Here is a 21,372-nt window from a genome sequence, read left to right as displayed (position 1 = left end):
TATCTGTACCATATCGGTATCAGAGTTTCTTCTACATAAGTAGTAGAAAATGTCACCAAGAGGTGAGCAAAAAAAGGTCCAGCGACAACCTTTTCTCATGTCTATTCAAGCTAAAAACCAAAATCGGTACTTATCTGTATGATTCGTGAGTTATCGGTATTTTGGGAGTACATATCTGTATTGCGGTATAGACGGCAAAAATCTGTATAAATACCGAGAAATCGGCATACCTGGCAACTTCTTCTTCTTCACTTCTGGTGGCGTCACCTCACTTGAGATGACGCCGATTGATGGCACAGCGATTTAACTATATTACCAGTTAGTTTTCGTTTATAGTCCAATGGACTTTCTTTTCACTGGACTACAAGTGAAACCCTCGCTATGTGACAACGAGGAGTCACCGAAGTACGGATGAAAATCCTTTCTTTCTCGCGAAATACTCGAATTTTCACCGCATCAACACGATACGACTTGTTCACTCGTTGAGGGTTTCACCGGAAGTGATACCTGGCAACGTTGGTACCAGTTTCCAGTTTTGTTTTATTATGATTACATGGCTACTTTGATGGAAAATTGCTGTTGTTGAACAGCTTGTCAATTGACATAGTCGAAAAGTGAAGGAAAATGCTAGCAGGGTTGTGCTTTACTGACAATTATATCATGTTTTTTCGGGAAAACATGTTTTAATGTGACGTTTCTGAATATGAAATAACGCAAAAGTAAAACATGTTGTGTTAAATTCTCTTCATATTTCACTCACCAGGACGCTCATTGATTGCCGATGCGATTGATATTATCTTCATTTCTCCTGTCACTGCTTGATTACGATGTGACTTAATATTAACATTGAATTATATTCATTTACAATGAACTTTATCATTTTATGTTTATGTTAGGACTCTCATTGATTTTTTTCAAATCAATCGCCTGTCTTTGTACTTCTACTTGGTCATAGAACTATCGAGTATCTCATTTGATAGTCACTTTCACTGTACCGATTACAGTTGACGATGGTTTTAAGGTCAAGGTCATTTGACATGGAATCAGGAATCAGAACAAATTGGCTCAAATGGCACGTTCCCCGTGATATTTGGAGATTTGTGCCTGGCCATCAATATGTTTTTAGCATCATTTTCCCGATATATAAGAGGGAAGGATTGAAAGGAAATGGTAAGGGTTGGACTAGGAGGATGGGAAAAATTGACGACACAAAAAACACATAAAAGCAGAAGTAAATTCTGCACCCCTAAGGGATGCTGAACAATCTGCTGAGGATCACATTTAGTGGAAGCAGAAGTAAATTCTGAACCTCTACGAGGTCCCGAACAATCTGCTGTTAATAAAACCTCCAACCCCCGAGAGGATTTAGAGATCTTACAAAAGCGACACCATTCTGCACTCCCGAAAGAATGCAGAACGATTCGCAGTATGTACGAGCAGAAGTAAATTCGGTACCCCCTAAAGGATGCCAAACAATCTGATAAACCCTATTTAAGGTGAATACATAAGGGATTCATTCACTCCAGGAAGAACGATGAACCCTTCTGACTATAGCTCCTTACCACATTGGGTGAGAAACGAGAGAATATCCTTCAATTTTAGCTCCGCATACACAGACTCAACCATGTATGGAGAACCAAAAACCCGGATACGTAGCTGCGTCAATGCGGGACAGTTACATATCAGATGATATGAAGTACCATATTCGCATTCACACAAATCACACGAATAATACTCAGCACGTTGAATAGTAGCCATGTGTTGCAATGTCCAGTCAGAGCTCAGACCAGAATACTGCAATGATGCTTGGAGAAATGCAGTAGACACTTTGACATTTTCAGATTTAAATCTGGTAGAAATGCTTTTGTCTGAGCGCAAGTTTGCAAGCTGCGCCAGTAGCTGGCATGTTTGGATGCAGCCCAAGAGCGACTCTTTGCTCTATCCAACTAGTTGAAAGTGGTAAAGCTGGTTCAGGACCAACGAAATCATTCGTTGCACCAGCTCAAGCCAACTCATCAGCCCATTCATTTCCAGTAATACCAGAATGGCCGGGTACCCATAAGAAGTAAACAGCATTTGAAATGCTGAGGTCTTCAATTTGAGTTCGACATGCGATCACTAGATTCGACCGTGAGTCATTCGAACTGAGTGCTTTTAAGGCTGCCTGACTGTCGGAACAAAAATAAATTCGCTTACCACAGATCCTCTGCTGATGTGCCGATTGTACTCCACACAGAATCGCGTAGATTTCTGCTTGAAACACAGTACAGTATCTACCAAGTGAATGAGACTGCTCCAGCCTCATTTCACGGCAGTAGACACCAGCACCAGCACGACCATTCAACAGAGAACCGTCCGTATAACAAACTATGTGTTCATCAAGTTGTCGTTCCAGACAACCAGACAACCATTCCTCACGAAGAGGATAGCTCACATTGAATGTTTTGAAAGGAAAACTGCATGTGAGAGTTAGGTCACTAGGAGCGAGTAAATACTCATCCCACGTAACCATTTGAGACCACAAGCGAGTGTGGCTGGTAGCATAATCTAATGGGTTACTGTTCCAAAGCCCTGTAACCCTAAGACTGTATGCACAAGATAATGCTTTATGTTTTAGGAACACATGTAGTGGTTTAATACACAGTAGCGCCTCTAGAGCAGCAGTAGGAGTTGTCGTGAATGCTCCTGTCATCGCCATTAGGACCATCCTTTGGAGATGATTTAGCTTTGACTGCACTGTCGCAACTTCTCCTTTCTGTCACCATACAAGACATCCATATGCTAAAATTGGTCTAACAATAGTTGTGTAGATCCAATGAATGTATCTGAGTTTGAGTCCCCATGATTTTCCAAAAGCCCGTCTGCATTGGCCGAAAGCCATGCAAGCTCTTTTAATCCTTAAGTCAATGTGAGCAGACCAATTCAGTTTTGAGCCAAGAATAACCCCGACGTATTTAACTTGATCAATCACAATAACCTCTGAAAGAAAGAACTGTAACGGACGAGCTCCTGTGATTATCCTACGATGAGTGAAAAGCACCATTGGTGTTTTGCCTGGATTTACAGATAATCCAACCTGACAACACCATTGTTCAACAGATCGCAGGGCTTGCTGCATTAAATCAAAGAGAGTGTTAATGCTTATACCGGTCATCAATATATGATAATCGTCGGCAAAACCATAAGTCGGAAATCCAAGGTTATTAAGTTTCCTTAACAAACCATCAGCGACTAGGTTCCATAAAAGTTGGGATAGTACACCACCTTGAGGACACCCACAGACACTCAGACATCCCACGAGTTGCGAAGAAAGAAGTCGTCCACTGTGTCAGAGCTTCGCTTAACACAGTAAGGAAAAACCCCAAGATATTCCGTTCACGACTGCATTGTTTAACCTCCTGCAGCCATTCAGCCATTCAGCCATCGGCACGGAAATACACCTTGGCTTAGGAGTTCCTATTTTTGTGGCCTTTTACGACATGGAACAGGAAACCAGTGGATCAATTCTTGGTAAAAAATAATTCCGCCGGATGCCACACGGCTTACCTGTTTGGTGGACTTATACCACCGGTACAGGTGGACCGTAGCGTTATTCTTAGTCAGTTGGGAAACCGCTACCGACACTACACAGCTATCTTGGCTGCTCAGAGAGGGAAGTTGACATTGATGGTCAACTTCCATGGATGGCCGAGCAGCCGAAAAACAGGGAATAGGAGAATAAGAGAGAAAACAAAAAATCGCCTGTCTTTGTACTTCTACTTGGTCATAGAACTATCGAGTATCTCATTTGATAGTCACTTTCACTGTACCGATTACAGTTGACGATGGTTTTAATTAGTCTGTCAAGGTCATTTGACATGACTGACAAATTGCAACTCTACTTGTAGTTTTTAAAATCAACTAAGAATGTGACTGCATTTTGTTTTCAAATACGACGATAATTTCCCATATATCGGAAATTTTGTTACACTGTAGTGCACAAAAACATTCGGACATTGATAAGTGGTGTCACTCTGCGGTGAAAGTTTAATACTTGAAAAGTTACCAAATGGTGAGGTAAGTGAAATCGCCCAAATCGAAATGTCTTTGAAATGCATGATTGAGTTGAGACTGGAGTTTGAAATAGCAGCTCCCGGAGACAATTTTTTTTTCGAAGTAACATGAAATTTTGATTTTCTATGCATTTCTAGGACAGTGCAAAAGCATTCGTTGTTAAAATATTAAAATATTTGAGTAGTAATAATTCAGAAAAAAAACTGTTACGAATGAATATTGGAAGCTGTGTTATTTTTTTTTGCTCATATTATTTCTATTATTCACTGTTCACATACATTTGTTGGGTTCGTCCCCATTGCTATCCCACTGGTTGTGATAGCATTCAATCCGAAAATTTTGCGATGTTTACGAAGATAATTTTAGTCTCGGCGAAAGTTGCTAAGCATGTTATTTTCCAAGATTTCTTCCATAAGTTGATTCTGACTACGAAGGTGGTTTGATGTTGTAAATCTAATTATTTTGGCTGTATCAAATAGTTCGCTGTTTTATCATTTAACATTCTGCACAGAGGTTTTTCTTTTACTTTCAATTGAGCACACGCCCTCGTTTTCCAAACTCTAGCACGAACTTCATTGTTTGCATGAACCACACGCAGTTTAGTGTATTTAATATTTAAATTGAAACGAGATAAAAAAAATCATACAGTGCGAGATGGACTGTGGACAAAGCTAATCAAATTAACACAAACTAACAAAACTGAACGACAAACTAAATACCGGTGATTGAACTAAACCGCTGGGTTCGTTTGCCAGGACATTTTGGGTCCAATGATCAGCATTTTAGTTTTAAATAATGGTATGTATTTAACGTCGCATACTCGCTCTGGACTTTCTTTTGGTCATTTTTGTTTACATCTGATTCATCACTATTTCGGAATTAGTTGACTCATCGAATGCAACAGAGAAGAGAAGAAAAAAAACAAACATTAGTACCATCCTTTTTCGATGTATAATCGTACGACAATCGTTCCATCCTTTTGTTTTCGGTAGTGATCGCCCCCCTAACTATCGATAACTTTCCCTATCAAGAGTGTAGTGTATTGCTATTTTTTTGACTTTGTGTCCTAATTTTCTGTTCTATACATTCCGTGCTCATCGAAAACCAAAACGAAAACCAAAAACAAAAAATCGAATGATATCCTAACAAACGAACAAAATCGACAAACACGAGCAGCAAGAGGGTGGCATGCATACCACTGAATCGATGACCCGAGCGTTGATCACCGACGAATCACGCACTGGCAAAGCGATGGGTCCCGTTCAATTGGGGTAGGTTTGTTAGTTTGGTTCTCGGTTTCAGTGATGAAACTGTTATTTTTAGCATTTTTCCCCTAATTCTTTCCACTCTATTCATTCTGTATTGGCATACGGTTTTTTTGACTTTCGCATCATTTATCAGCGCTAATCTATCACGGTCGAAACGAATTGTGCGATCATCCCGGAGAAGGATGGAAAATTTCGATGCTGATAAATATCGGAAGATCACCTTTTTCTCGACTTCTTACTACTGTTTCTCTTTTTTATTTATTTTTATATATAACTATCGTTCTATTTCGCTATGCTATTAAGGAGAAAAGCCTTTTCATTAACAAAACACTAATTTTCAACCGCAGTTTTCTGGAAAAGTCACAAGAACCAGAAGAATACCTCCCATGGTCAGTAGCCAAACACTAAACCAAATACTAATAATCGTTCTAGAATTATGTTCACGTACACACCTCCCCTCACACATAGACTGGCCAGAAACGAGTGTGGAAATGTTGGTTTTTGCCAACACAAAATCCATTCAACTGTCGTAAGAATAGGAATGAATGAATATCGGATTGGAGTTCGAGATTATAAGAAAAATAGAATCGACAGAATAGGTTGTGAAAAATTTTCGTATTCAGGGAATGTTTATTATTGCTATTTGTATACATATTAGGAAGCACAAATCATATTTAAATCGAACAATTTTCTAAGTTTCATTAGTCGATTAATTCAGTTCTTGGAAAATGGTATCATTGGCTACCATGGGAGCATGATATGGAAACTTTTGAGACGATCGAATGCTACTAGTTTTTAGCTGAAACAAAAATTCAATCTTTATTCTATTCTATTTTTAGCAAAAAGGATATAGAATTACATTTTGCTACACAACCTAATTGATTTCCGAAGCTCATTTTTGCCCTGAGTACTTTTACACTATTTGTTAATGTACACACTTAAATTTTATTGTCGAATCTCAGTGTAAAAATTGCCGATATTTGCACCGCTGAGTGTCTGTCAATAATAGCCGAAATTGTTAGCAAAAATTTTACTGTAAGCCCAGCAAAGATGTTCTGAAATAAATCATGAATAAATAATTGAGCTTTATTGTTATACAAAATAATGAACAACTTAAAAGGTATGATTGAAAGGAAGAAAATTTTTAGTGATCCTAATTTCAATTGAAAATAAAAAAATAAACAAACCCAAAAAAACACAGTCGAAAACATTTGTTTTTAGTACTCTCCAACGCTTCTAGCTGCAAATAAGCAAATATCTGAAGATATGTGTGAAATTTCTGTATATTTTTCCGTTCCACAAAAAAGTCGACGTAATCCCATGCGAAATTGACAAGTGACATTTGATGACAAATGCCTCATCGAATTTCGGTAAAAGCAGCATATTCGAATGTTATTTTGAAGGAAAAGAGCATTTGGATTACTGGACAATCCGCACAATTCGTGTTGCCGTTTTACTTAAGGGCTGAGGCCAGTAGGTTGCGTATAACCACATTATTCTATCGTATGGGTTGGACATTACATGGATTCCAATGAACAATGAAAAAATATTCAACTTTCACAAAGATAGAATGTCTGTGTGTTTGGCAGCCTTGTCGAGTCAATTTTATTTCTCTCCTTTTTCAGAATGCTATCAGGAAACCAAAGCGAAAAAAATGGCGGATGCATTGAAACTGATTTTGTTTCATAGAAAAATACAAGACTTTATTTTTATCGCGATAACATATATGTTTTTATGTACTAATCGCATCTAAACTAAATTATCTAGACTTTGTCACGGTAGATTTATGATACAAGCCTTCAAAGCCGAGATATTCGATGAACAAGTAGAGGTATGCATTTCCGAGCGTTCCAATTTTCAGCAGGTCTTCAGTCAGAAAAAAATACAACACGACCGCTAAACTCAATGAATCATTCTGAAAATTTCACAGAATATTCTCAACTAAATTTCGAAGACATTGTCAGGTGGGTTTTTCTACATTCTGCACCATTTCCAAGAAAATTAAATTTGAAACGGGAAAATAGCAGAGAACTACCACTTTACGGTACTGTCTTCAGCTCTTAAGGCTTTCGTTAGGCCGAGCTCGCGAATTGGTATTAAGTGTGTATGTTTGTCTGTTCGTACATAACCAAAAAATTGACATGAACATGTGCCACTGGGTTGTTCACAATTTCAAGTCCCACAGGGATACAAAATCTCGATGTTTCATTCATTTGTAAGGCAACTGGGATTGTTTTTGTCGATACAGGGTGCTTCATCTTTTATGTCGGTAGGTGTACGCTGAATAACTCTCACATTTACCAACCGAGCGATTGCATCGGATATGTTTTGGAAACGTCAATTCAATACAATTTTTGTCATAACTCAATGCAAGGTTTACGCCAACCAGCCTCAAACTATTGACGAGCTCAAAGCAAACATTCGTGCTGAAATCGACGCTATAACACCCGAGATGCTCGAAAAGGTAATGGCAAACGCAGAAACAGTTGTCATTTTGAATTGTTTATAAAGGTGGTCACTTAATTGATATTGATTTCAAAATCTAGTGCAAAAAAGTTGTAAGGAACCAAACTGAATGAAAATACATCACTTATTGAAATCGGTTGTTTTTTCTAAAAGTTATTCAATGTTTACATACCGACATAAACGATGGAGCACCCTGTATATTGGTATTAAAAAAAACACGATCACGATAAATCACAAGTAGTCAAATTTTACACCCATTTTGCCAACTATTCTTGAAATGTGGAGATGAGTAGTATACAATTACGAATTAAATTAATGGCACCAGTCTTGGTGTTGACATTTCTTGCATTTCAGAGGTACTTTTAGGGGTATTTGTTGGAGGGTTAGTAAGAGTTCATGTCCAGGGGGGTCAGTTATTTATTTGAACTCAGCGATGGTTATTAAGATTTATATAAGGAAAAAATTCCCTAACAAAGTGGGAGAACCGTTTTATTGGTGGATCCGAATACCTTAAGCGATTAACACAAAAATCTGCAAGTGCTGTTATATTCCAGAGGCGACGATGAAATATATTTTAGGCAGGAAGGGGTACATGTTTTTAGGCGAGAACAGACATATGAGCGCTCAAAATTATAATAACAAAATTTAACGCGGGAAGTTAAGGATTTTCAATCGGCATGAAGGCCAATATTGGCATCTAGTGAAAAAATTGGCAAAATGGCTTTGATTGCAAAATCAAAACCAGAAATTTCGAGAGTAAAATTTTTTTTCGCTATCTTTCTCCAATACAAAATACCAGAAATTTCGAGAATAAAATTTTAATCGCTCAGTATGTCAATTTTCTATCTTCACGATAACGATAATCATTTTCAGATTACATATTTGTTTTGCTATCAGGGTGCGAATTTGAAATACAGAAAATAAAACCATATAAAGAGTGGTCAGATTTTAAACATCTACAGTTCAATCAATTTTAAACAGATTTTCGATATAATTGCACTTACTGCATGGAAATATTTCTACGCACCAATTCGAGTAGATGAAACTTTATATTTGAGATCATTGGTCGAAACTTCAATCAATAGCGAACAATGTCTCATTTTCTCAATTTTCCCTAGCCATAAACCTGTTTTCCTCCCGACGACAGTTTCGTATAAGTTCTCGGTTTTCATAGAGATTCCACTCTTCAATTTAAGAAATCCCCTCCACAAAACATGAATCAGTATCGAACCGACTTGCGATTCGTTAAAGCCGTGGGAAAAGATTACTGTGCACATCAGCAAGTGGATCTTCTACGGATTTATTGTATGCGCCGTTCGCCTTGCACGAGATGCAATGATTTTCAATATGTGTGTTCGTATTTAGAACAGTAGGTGAAATGTCATCGAAAATTAGTTAAGCTTCGAATGTTCAACGCCTGACCACTGTTTGTACTGGTATTTTTTGGTATTTTCAATTCGCACTTCTATATAGAAACAGAAACAGTTGAAGATATTAATAATTTTATATGAAAACAAATTTAAGTATTGATTTTTACAATAGTTGTGTAGTTCTACGTCAAAAGTTCGAACCCAACCCCAACCCCATAAGGCTGTCCTTTGTAGTTTTGTACCCAGGGGATAAGTTTCACTTGAGCGGAAATGACAATGTGTTTTTAAATTACGCCTTTTGTATACTTCATTATTTCTCAAAGCGTAGGTATTTTTCACGACAAGAACCATTCTAGCTTTATTTTTGAGAAGGACCTAAGCAAAAATTCGTTGAAAATTTTTAATTGAGTTGATGTCTTAGGCCATATTTTAGGTAATTATCGGCATTATGTAAAAATATCTTTAGACCCGTAGTAGTTAAAAACTTGTGAAGCTTATTACACCTTTAGAGAAGATTGAGAATATGACTAACAACGAAGTTACACAGGGGTCTTTTTTTACGCGGATTTCCGAAGTTACGCGGTTTTTTTACGCGGATTACCGAAGTTATGCGGTTTTTTTTACGCGGATATCCGAAGTTACGCGGATTTCCGAAGTTACGCGTTTTTTAACGCGGATTTCCAAAGTTACGCGGTTTTTTTTCGGCATCAAAAAAAAAATTTCGATTTTGGAAGTCTCAAAATTTTTCACATTCACATCGATTTTCACAAATATTTTTTTTAGATTACACCAGATCTGGACGTTTCATGCATTTCTAAGATATTTGGCATCAAACAATTTTTTCTTTAGTTTGAAGGTTTTTTTACGCGGATTTCCGAAGTTACACATTTTTTGCGCGGTTTTTTTACGCGGATTTTTTTACGCGGATTTCCGAAGTTACGCGGGTTTTTTTACGCGGCGATTTCCGAAGTTACGCGGTATTTTTACGCGGATTTCCGAAGTTACACATTTTTTACGCGGTTTTTTCACGCGGTACGTATCCCCCGCGTAAAAAGAGACCTCAGTGTACGTTTTTTCAAGGAAACTAGATTTTTGATCAATGCAGATATTTTTATTTTGTTTTTGACACGGTTTTCAGAAAGAAAGAACAGATTAGATTTGATACAATGTATATTAATTTATACACTACGTTATGTCTTAACAAATTACCGTATCAGAAAGTTCATGTAGAATTTAAATTAAAAATTATCTATTCTAACAGCAAAATTGCTCGAAAATGATTCAAAAACAATCGAAAAATGGGGATCTCAATGAAATTTATTTATCTTGCAATTGCAAGTTCTTGCATACGGTATCATTCAGTAAAATTTTGAGGTATTTCTTCTTTATTGAAAATATTCGTTGTTTTAAAAAATAGTATCGAGGAACATAAAAAAATTCCAATAAATTTCAGAATATCACCATTCTTGAGGTATTGTGCCTTTTTGCTCCATCATTTCTTAAGCTTGGTCAACAGTGGAACAAAATTCATCAACGGTTAGCTACAACATATAAACAAATTAAAAAAATAGATGTTCCATTTTGAGAAAATTGATTTCAAGTATTGTTTTGAAAACAATATTAAAAAACCGAACAAACCATTTCTTATATAGTATTTGTTTTGAAATTTGCTAGGACTTTTTTTTTAAGATCTATTCAAAAATATGGCTAGAGTAAAAATTGTGAGCTCATGATACCCTGGGTTGAAACAGAACAATAAAATTTCAGAAAAATAGTGTGACACAAAAAATAGCGGGATTCGTTCGTCTAAAAAGTCGCATTGAAAAAATCTGACCTTAGTGTACGCACATGCAAATATTGATTATGCATGCTATTTGTTGATAAATGTTTGTATTTCTTTTGTACCTCATCGGCGGAAAAGATACAATAATAACCTCTTTATGGATACTACTTAGAACCATTTTACTAACAATTAGAACTCTGAAGTTAGGTGGAAAGTACTCAAAATAAAATGGTTTTCCTGTTCCGTGCACTATTAAACATAAATGATATAAGATTTTATACGAGATGGTCAAATTTCGGGTTCAATTTTGGTCGGGTTTCAGGTATTTGAACCCGATATCCGACCCGAAAAATAATCCCGGCAGGCTCAGGTCGGGCTTAGAAAAAAAATTGTCGGGTTCGGGTTGGGTACGAAAATAGACTTTTTTTTTTTTTAATAACTATTTATTGGAATATGAGTTAAAATTAAATTATTAAGATTTAAATTGGGTGTTCAGCCACAAGTGGTGACTTTTCAGCCCTATTATATATATGATTTGGTTATTACCATGAGGACATTATTTGCTTCCGCAATTCTGAGATTTTTGTGTAGGGAAAATTCTAAACCTACTTGTATTGTGTAATGGGGAAAAGGAACTTATATACTAACTTACTAACTAATACAGAGAGCGAATCGATTCAATTGAAGATTGCATCGATTTTTGTCGGAATTTGCTTATAATATTATGTGACATTACATCTAATGGTTCTATATTTGTGAGTCTGTGTAACTCATTTGTACTAAACCAGGGAGGACGCTTCAAAACCATTTTCAGAATATTTTCCTGGTGGAACAGCAGCTTGACCAAATTGGTACCGCATAAAGCATGGCTGGTCTGAAAATTTGTTTATAAATTAACAATTTGTTTTTTAGACAGAGCTTAGAATTTCTGTTTATAAGAGGATATAAACATTTAATATATTTATTACACTTTGCCTGGATTCCTTCAATGTGATCCTTGAAAGTGAGTTTTTTGTCATACGTTAAACCTAAGTATTTCGCTTGATCAGACCATGTCAATTCCAAGCCATTCAATTTTAGAATGTGATTATTGTTTGGTTTAAGAAAAGAAGCTCTTGGCTTATGAGGAAAGATAATTAATTGCGTTTTTGCTGCATTTGGTTTAATTTTCCATTTTGACAGATAATCACTGAAAATATTTAAACTTCTTTGTAGGCGACTGCAGATCACTCTTAGATTTCTACCCGTGGCTAACAGACTTGTGTCATCACAGAATAGCGATTTCTGACAACCAACGGGTAGATTTGGAAGATCAGAAGTGAAAATATTATACAAGATTGGAGCTACACTCGAACCCTGCGGAACACCGGCTCGTACGGGTAGCAATTCAGATTTACAATTCTGATAGCTAACCTGAAGAGTACGATCAGTTAAATAATTTTGAATCATTTTGATCAAATAAATAGGAAACTGGAAATCAGACATTTTTTCTATTAAACCTTTGTGCTGTCGAATGCTTTTTCTATGTCTAGAAGAGCAACTCCAGTGGATAACCCAGAAGATTTATTTGCTTTTATCATGTTCGTAACTCTGACAAGTTGATGAGTAGTTGAATGTTCATGACGAAATCCAAACTGCTCTGGTAAAAAAATTGAATTCTCATTTATATGAGTCATCATTCTCAACAAGATAATTTTTTCAAAAAGTTTACTGATAGAAGAAAGTAAGCTAATTGGTCGATAACTTGATGTTTCTGCTGGGTTTTTATCAGGTTTGAGGATAGGAATTACTTTAGCGTTTTTCCATCTTTTTGGGAAGTAAGCTAATGAAAAACACTTGTTGAAAATTTTAACCAGGAGTCTCAAGGCAACATCGGGAAGATTTTTAATAAGAATATTAAAAATTCCATCATTACCAGGAGCCTTCATGTTTTTAAGTTTTCTAATAATTGATTTAATTTCATCAAAATTCGTCTCAATAATGTCATCGTGTGATAACACTTGGGTTGAAATATGATCATATTTCAGTGAGACTTCATTTTCAATAGGACTCACAACGTTCAAATTAAAATTGTGGACACTCTCGAACTGCTGAGCAAGTTTTTGAGCTTTTTCGCCATTTGTAAGAAGTATTTGATGTCCTTCCTTGAGAGCAGGAATTGGTTTCTGAGGTTTCTTAAGAACCTTAGAAAGTTTCCAGAAAGGTTTAGAATATGGTTTAATTTGTTCAACTTCTTTAGCGAAATTTTCATTTCGCAAAAGAGTAAATCTATGTTTAATTTCTTTTTGTAAATCCTTAACTATATTTTTCATAGCAGGATCACGAGAACGTTGATATTGTCGTCGACGAACATTCTTCAACCGAATGAGCAGTTGAAGATTGTCATCGATGATAGGAGAATTTAATTTAGTTTGAGCTTTGGGAACTGAAAGATTTCTAGCTTCGATAATATAATGATTCAAATGATCAATTGCTGTGTCGATGTCCGCAGAATTTTCTAAAATAGTTTCATGATCCACATGATTTTCAATGTGAGATCTGTAATCCAACCAATTAGCTCTATGATAGTTGAAAATAGAACTAATTGGATTAATTATAGCTTCGTTGGAAAGTCTGAATGTTACTGGAAGATGATCTGAGTCAAAGTCAGCATGTGTAATCGGTTCACTAAAAATGTGACTTTTATCTGTTAGAACCAAATCAATTGTAGACGGGTTTTTCACTGAAGAGAAACAAGTCGGATTACTGGGATGAAGAACTGTGAAGTAACCAGCTAAGAGTTGATTATGAAGTATTTTACCATTACTGTTATTTTGCCTACAATTCCACTGGACATGCTTAGCATTTAAGTCCCCTATTACGAAAAAAATCGATCGATATCTTGTAAGTTTTTGCAAATCGCCTTTAAAGAAATTTAATTGTTCGCCGGTGCATTGGAATGGCAAATATGCTCCAGCGATGAAATAAATTCCATGAATGGTTTCAACTTCGATTCCCAAGCTTTCAATAACTTTAGTATTGAAAGAAGGTAAAATTCGATGTTTAATTTGCCGTTGGACAAAAATGGCAATTCCACCACCCATTCCAGTAAACCTGTCAAATCGATGAACCACATAATGTGGATTACTTTCCAATTTGACATTTGGTTTAAGAAAAGTTTCTGTCACAATGGCAATATGGATTTTTTGAACTTCGAGAAAATTATAAAATTCATCTTCACTCGATTTCAAAGATCGAGCATTCCAATTTAAAATATTCAAATATTTATTTAACATCACTGTTAAATTTTAAATTCATTATAATATTATTTGCAAATTGCCATCCGATTTGAAATGCTTCAAAAAGAGATGAAGTCGAATTCATTTGGATGATCATTTGAAAAAGTTGATCTTGTAGGTAGATCATTTTATTTTCAGTTATATCGCCTAAATCGACTTCATTTAAAGAAGCGAATGGCATTGAAGGAATATTGGTAGGTAGACTGCCATTAGAAGAAGGTGATTTGGCCGGTCTACCTATTAATAAATTGTTTTCGTTAGAATTATTTACATTAGAAGAAATAGGAGGTAGTTTTCTACCTAATTTACCAGCATAACTGACATTAGAAGAAGATGATGACGAGGTCGATCTACCTGTCAATAAATTGTTTTCGTTAGAAGACGAATTTGCAGGAGTACCTGTTTTTTGTTTCAAATTCGAAGAAATCAGTGCCTTAGAAGAATTAGGCGTGGCATTTGTAACGGTATTTTGATTTTCAGGTATGTTCTGTAAATTTAAGGTCGTTGATTTGACTTGTTGTCTAAGCGAACGAGCGTTTAAAATTTTTTCCCTGACAGGACATTTCAAATAATTGGATTTATGATTTCCATTGCAATTTGAACATGAAAATTTATCGGTGGTTTCATTCATTGGACAAACGTCTTTCGAATGTGATTTACCACAATTCAAACACCGTATATCCATATGACAATTTTTGGTTCCATGACCGAAGCCTTGGCAACGACGACATTGCGTTAAGTTTGCAATACGATTATGCCGTTTATAATGTTCCCAATGAATTTTAATGTGGGAAATGAAACGTACTTTTTCTAAAGTTTTCAAATTGTTTACATCACTTCGATTGAAGTGTATTAGGTAAAGTTCATGGAAAATTCCAGAGCGTGGTTTAGAAGTACCATTCGCTCTTTTTTTCATAAGTATTACTTGGGAAGGGGCAAAACCAAGCAATTCTTTTAGTTCATTTTTAATTTCATCAATACTTTGATCATTTGATAATCCTTTCAAGACAGCCTTGAAGGGTCTGTCTGATTTTATATCATATGAATAAAATTTATGAAGTTTCTCGGACAAATATCGAATAAGACGTTCGTAATCTTCCAATCCATCCACCAAGACTCGACATTCTCCTCTTCGTCCGATTTGAAATGAGACTTTTACTTCCGGAAGAAAAGTAGAAAGCTCAGTACGGAATGCTTTGAAGTCGGAAATCATCACCGTCACTGGTGGCATAGATTGATGTTTCTTCCCAGAACGACAAGCGTCCATTTTGGGAATTTTTGAAGAATTTTCTTCTATGTCGCTACAATCGGATTCAGGAAGAATCTCGTAAATATTGTTAGACGGCATAGGATCAGCGGAAGGGAAATCCGTCCGTTGTCTTTTATTTTTACATTCAGATTCTATAAGATCGTGAATGTTATTAGAAAAATGTTGAATAACGGATTGTGATTTATTCCGTATTGAATTATTTTTAGCCTTAGGCTTGTTGCCTTTCCGGTTGGACGCAGGCATTTTTGAAATGAATGAAATTTTAAATTAAATTAACTAGGCTAAATTAGTCTTCGATTAGACTCCTAGCTAGCCTTAAAAAAGGCTGATTAATTTCTTAGTCACTCTTTGTATCACTTAGTCACTCTAATATCACTCTTTGTATCACTTAGTCACTTAGTTAGTGATTCAGGTAGTCTTGAAAAAGACTGAAGCCTTGAATCAATGAAACTCTAGGTAGCCAGAAAAAAAATTCCAGGAGCCAAGAGCTATACGCGTGCGGTGCGAACGACTGTTCAACACCGACTGAAATAGACTTTTTTATTGGGTACGAGTCAGGTTGCTAAAAAACTTTATTCTCAAGTTCGGGTCGGGTACGGTTAAAGAGTTTTTATGTTCGATCGGGTACGGGTCAGGTTTGGGTTGAAGAAATTGCATACCCTCTATTAACCATGCAGTAAAACAAATTGGCACTTATAAAAAGCAATGATAGATCAATTGTAAAATCATGTCATTTTAGTTTTTGGTTTAAGTAAGTTAACCGTTTCAAAATTTGGTTTATTTGCTAAGAGGAATCGGGATCGGCTGCACGGGTAAAAATTCATTGCCGGTACCATGAATAAAAATCATGAAATCATGAACAACAACACATCTTTCATGAAAATTTTTATGATATCAATCATTTTGCTTATTAAATTTCATGAGAAGATATGGTTCATGATTTCATGATTAAAAAATCATGGTACCGATAATAGATTTTTATCCGTGTGGTTGAGAAATTAGTCGAATTGAACAAAATTAACTCCACGAACAAAATTAACTTCCACGTTGAATAATTCTCGGTAATTTTTTAAAAGGCCGTTTAAGGTTTTACAAGATGACGTTACGAATGAACTGGTGATGAGTAAAGTGAATGGTTGAAAACAATCAGTTGTTTGTTTACATAGGTTATTACACGCATTTAAATCGGAAAGAATATGTAAACAAACCACTTGTAGCTTGTTTTTACGTTTTCTCTTCGACTCATCAGTACATTAGCAGTGTATTTTGAACTGCTAGCGCCATCTAACGGTTTAACATAAATCGCTAAGCAGACGTAAAGTTAATTAACACTTTTTTATGTCTTTACTGAAGTGCTAAAAGAACGAAACTAAGTGACGGCTGTTCAAAAACATAATAGTTATGTGCACTTAGCACAAACCGGTACCCATGCGGTACTGAAATCCCTAAATAACCTCATTTTGTGAGGTTATATCATGTTCGTGTAAAGCAAGTTACAGTTTTTCTTCCGATTATTGTGATTATGCGATTATGAAGATTTCAATTAATTTTCCTCTTACTGATTGAAAGTTAAAGGTGACAGATATCACTTCATATAAAGAATTGAGACGTAATTTTAGAAATGGCTTAGTAATTAATAAAAGAGATAGTTAACCAAGAAAAACTGTCTCTTGGTTATACAATCTTTTGCAAAAATATCATGCACAGAAAGAAATAATGAAATTTACACGACATGTAAATCAATAGTAACATGTAATAGACATGGGTTGAATCGAGATTTTCATTGAAAACCTTCATCGATGCAAAATTAAATTGGATTGCATTGAATTTTCAATGAATATAACTGTATCTTTCAATTAACGCTTAATTTGCAATTAAATTCTATTGAAACCTACAGAATTGTAAAGCAGATTTATGTTTAATTACCTGATCTAAATATGTGCATGAAAATAGATGTAAATTCACAAAATATTTTTATCTGTGTGGAGAATTTCAGTGTACCTCCATCTCCACATTTGGAATTGTAAGTTTGGAACGGGTAAAATTTGACACCGGGTAAAAAGTTCGCAATATTCCACATTTCAATACTAAAATTTCTGGCCAGTCTTATGCACACACTCGACGAAACCAAAAAAGAAAAAAAAAACATTTCAACGCAAACCACAAATTGGATCATTGTATTACGTCCTACGTGTTTCATAATGTAATAGTTGTTTAAGATAAATAAAACTAAAGAAAGTTTGTCCTACTTGTTCATAGTGTAACGTTTATGTTTTCAGTCGTATTGTCTTTCTAGCAGTATTTTAGATAGTAACTTTCGTAGTCATTAGCCTCTATCGTAGTGTATTTTAGCAATACCGCTCACAGCACTGTTTGAAAATTTTCTGCACTGTCATTCATTTTCAATAGATTTTGGGTGAACAATTTTATTAGAGCTTGAATTTGTTTTTGTGATGCGTTCAACTTTAAAAACAAATAATTGTGTTACCATGATTTCTACATTCTACAACAAATACAGTGCTCAATACTTAACTCAGAAACTCAACTTCTATGAAAGTGCATTTTTAAAGGATAAAAGAGAAAAAACACAGGATTAAAAACACGAAAATAGTATTTTAATGTAGTACACATTCGTATTAGACAACTCTGCAACAATTGCGAGTTAGACATCGCCCGTTAAAACGACGTAACTGTTATTTATCCGTTCCCATTTCTACTTCTTGGTTTGGATTCATTATTATATTTACATAAATCATCTAACAGTTCCATACAACCAATCGAATGACCAGTTTCAGTTTGCTGCAGCGCTTCGCAAGATTCCATTATTGAGTTATAAGTTTTAAACCTGAAACTTGGTCGCTGCTAATCGTTGATATGATTCATAACTAGATTGTAACAGTTTGTTTACTTATGTTAAAACAATCATACACTGTTTTTCTTTAAACGATTCTAATTCGTTTCCGTCCTGTTTATGTGTATGTGTGTGCGTTACCATGGGTGCCTTACTCGAACAGTTTCGTAGCCGGTGTCATTCTGCGAGAGCGTCTCCCGGCTTTTGAGCGGATGCTGTGGCGTGCTTGCCGTGGCAATGTCTTTCTCCGTCAGGCCATGATCGAATCGCCCCTGGAGGATCCATCAAATGTAAGTATTGGCTGCAGGAAGCCAGCACCAAACAGCATTATCTAACATTCGATTTCTCGTTCACAGGGCGACAAGGTCTACAAGTCGGTGTTCATCATCTTCTTCCAAGGTGACCAGCTGAAGACACGCGTCAAGAAAATATGTGAGGGATTCCGTGCAACGCTCTATCCTTGCCCGGAGGCTCCCACTGACCGGCGCGAAATGGCGATGGGTGTTATGACCCGCATAGAGGATTTGAACACCGTTCTCGGCCAGACGCAAGATCACCGTCATCGCGTTCTGGTTGCGGCGGCTAAGAATCTGATGAACTGGTTCGTCAAAGTACGCAAAATCAAAGCCATCTATCATACGTTGAATCTGTTCAATCTGGATGTGACCCAGAAATGTTTGATTGCCGAGTGCTGGGTCCCGTTGTTGGACATGGAAACTATTCAGATCGCATTGCGTCGGGGAACGGAACGTTCCGGGTCATCGGTTCCTCCGATTTTGAACCGAATGGAAACGTTCGAAGATCCACCGACGTACAATCGGACGAACAAGTTTACCAGCGCCTTTCAGGCTTTGATCAACGCCTATGGTGTTGCCAGTTATCGAGAAATGAACCCGGCTCCATACACAATCATTACGTTCCCCTTCTTGTTCTCGGTCATGTTTGGTGATTTGGGACACGGTGCAATTATGGCTCTCTTTGGTTTATGGATGGTGCTGAAGGAGAAACCTCTTGCGGCCAAGAAAACCGACAACGAAATTTGGAATATCTTTTTCGGTGGGCGCTATATTATTTTCCTGATGGGTGTCTTTTCAATGTACACGGGATTCGTGTATAATGACATATTCTCCAAATCATTGAACGTGTTTGGTTCGGCTTGGACTATCAACTACAACGTTAGCACTGTGATGACAAACAAAGCGCTGCAATTGGATCCGGGAAAGGATTATTCCGGTACGCCGTACCCCATCGGCTTGGATCCCGTCTGGCAGGTTTCGGACAACAAAATTATCTTTCTCAATGCGTACAAGATGAAGATTTCGATCATTTTCGGCGTTATTCATATGCTGTTCGGTGTTTTTGTCGGTCTGTTCAATCACCGCTACTTCAAGAATAAACTAGCCGTATACTGCGAATTCATACCGCAAGTTATCTTCCTGGTGTTTTTGTTCTTCTATATGACATTGATGATGTTTATCAAATGGGTCAAATATTCGGCTGATAGCGAGAAACCCGAATTTAAGCCTGGTTGTGCACCGTCCATTTTAATTACCTTCATCAACATGGTACTTTTCAAAGCTCCGAACGAAACAAAGGATTGCAGTCCGTATATGTTTGCTGGTCAAGCTGGCTTGCAAAAGTTTTTGGTTATCATAGCATTACTGTGCGTACCATGGATGCTGTTGGCCAAGCCGATCATGATTATGCGTAGCCGCAAGGAAGCTGCAGTAAGTGGAGCGAACTGTAGTTATGTTGGATCATATTAATGCAATATTCCTCCTTTCAGCATCAACCAATAGCTCCCTATAGTAATGAGAACGGTGATGCCGAAGGTGGGCTTACTCAGAACAATGTGGCTCAGTCAGCAGGAGAAGCTCAACCAGCTGCTGGTGCATCCCATGGACACGAGAACGAAGAAATGTCGGAAATTTTCATTCACCAGGGTATTCACACCATCGAGTATGTTCTCGGATCAGTTTCCCACACGGCTTCGTACCTGCGTCTGTGGGCCTTGTCACTTGCTCATGCTCGTATGTACCATTAATTTATTGCAACTTGAGAATACTTTGGTTTATTTTTCGGTTTAATTTAATTGCAGAACTGGCAGAAGTGTTGTGGAACATGGTGCTGAAAAACGGTCTTCAACAAGGAGGCTGGATCGGTGGAATCGCTCTCTGGTTGATTTTTGCTGTTTGGGCTGTATTGACTGTTGGTATTCTAGTACTTATGGAAGGATTATCCGCATTCCTGCATACTCTTCGTTTGCACTGGTACTAACAATAATAAGTTCGTCAGAGGATCTTGCGTGTAACAATTTCTTTTGTTTTCTTCTTTTAGGGTTGAATTTCAGAGCAAGTTTTATGCTGGTCTCGGTTATGCATTCCAACCTTTCTCGTTCGAGCAGATTCTGGAATCCAGTTCTAGTTCATCGGATGAATAAATTTATGATGGTTCTAAATGATAGATTGAATTGATATATTGACTCATGATACTTCAACTCGAAATAATAACAAATAATATAACAATGCTTTTATGTAGTGTAGTTCGTTCAAAAATTCATGTTCACCTGAAAATAACTTAAACTGTTATTCGTGATAAAGTGTTAAATGTGACAAAATGTTAAATTATTATAAACAATATTCCTCCATAGCTCTGCTTATTGTATGGTTATAATCTATTAGAACTACCTTCACTTGTGAAAGCATCTAAATTAGCAACATATTTGGCGAACTATTCTAGCAAAATATATGTAGTTTAGCAGCACTGCAAAGAGACTACTTGTTAATTCTTTCGAAATGTCTTACAGGTCTTGATTCCGATTTTTTTTAAATTTTAACTGTTGAGTTATAGGTTTAGTTTAACCCCGGTTTAAACAGTTACGGTCATTCGCCAGGCGATAAAGGATAAATACAAGGCTTTTGTAATTCCGCTATAATTCAGTCTTTTTACCATCGAACGAGGCATTTGTCGACGCAATGACTGCTTTCGTAGTTGGTGGAAATATCGTTAGAAGCTGAATTGTAGGTGTCGCTG

The 21,372-nt window shown here is 36.5% G+C and overlaps 1 protein-coding gene across 4 annotated transcripts in view; it reads left to right on the top strand.

Moving 5' to 3' along the window:
* The window catches only part of LOC131440331 (V-type proton ATPase 116 kDa subunit a 1), a 47,269-nt gene extending 26,160 nt beyond the window's left edge, over nucleotides 1-21,109 (top strand). For 2 of the 4 annotated variants that reach the window (XM_058611510.1, XM_058611508.1), the window contains exons 5-9: nucleotides 18,503-18,629; nucleotides 18,696-20,066; nucleotides 20,126-20,369; nucleotides 20,438-20,609; nucleotides 20,677-21,109. In XM_058611510.1, the coding sequence (XP_058467493.1) occupies nucleotides 18,503-18,629; nucleotides 18,696-20,066; nucleotides 20,126-20,369; nucleotides 20,438-20,609; nucleotides 20,677-20,779 (2,017 nt within the window). In that variant the 3' untranslated portion in view covers nucleotides 20,780-21,109. Of the gene's footprint in view, nucleotides 1-5,229; nucleotides 5,325-5,668; nucleotides 5,711-18,502; nucleotides 18,630-18,695; nucleotides 20,067-20,125; nucleotides 20,370-20,437; nucleotides 20,610-20,676 lie in introns of all 4 variants that reach the window. The other 2 variants (XM_058611509.1, XM_058611511.1) reach the window with 2 other exon arrangements.
* The last annotated feature ends 263 nt before the right edge of the window (nucleotides 21,110-21,372 follow it).

Source organism: Malaya genurostris, chromosome 1 (assembly GCF_030247185.1).
Source record: "Malaya genurostris strain Urasoe2022 chromosome 1, Malgen_1.1, whole genome shotgun sequence".
Lineage (NCBI taxonomy): Eukaryota > Metazoa > Arthropoda > Insecta > Diptera > Culicidae > Malaya > Malaya genurostris.
The sequence above is the reverse complement of the archived record's forward strand: the minus strand, read 5'-3'. Positions and strand labels throughout refer to the sequence as shown.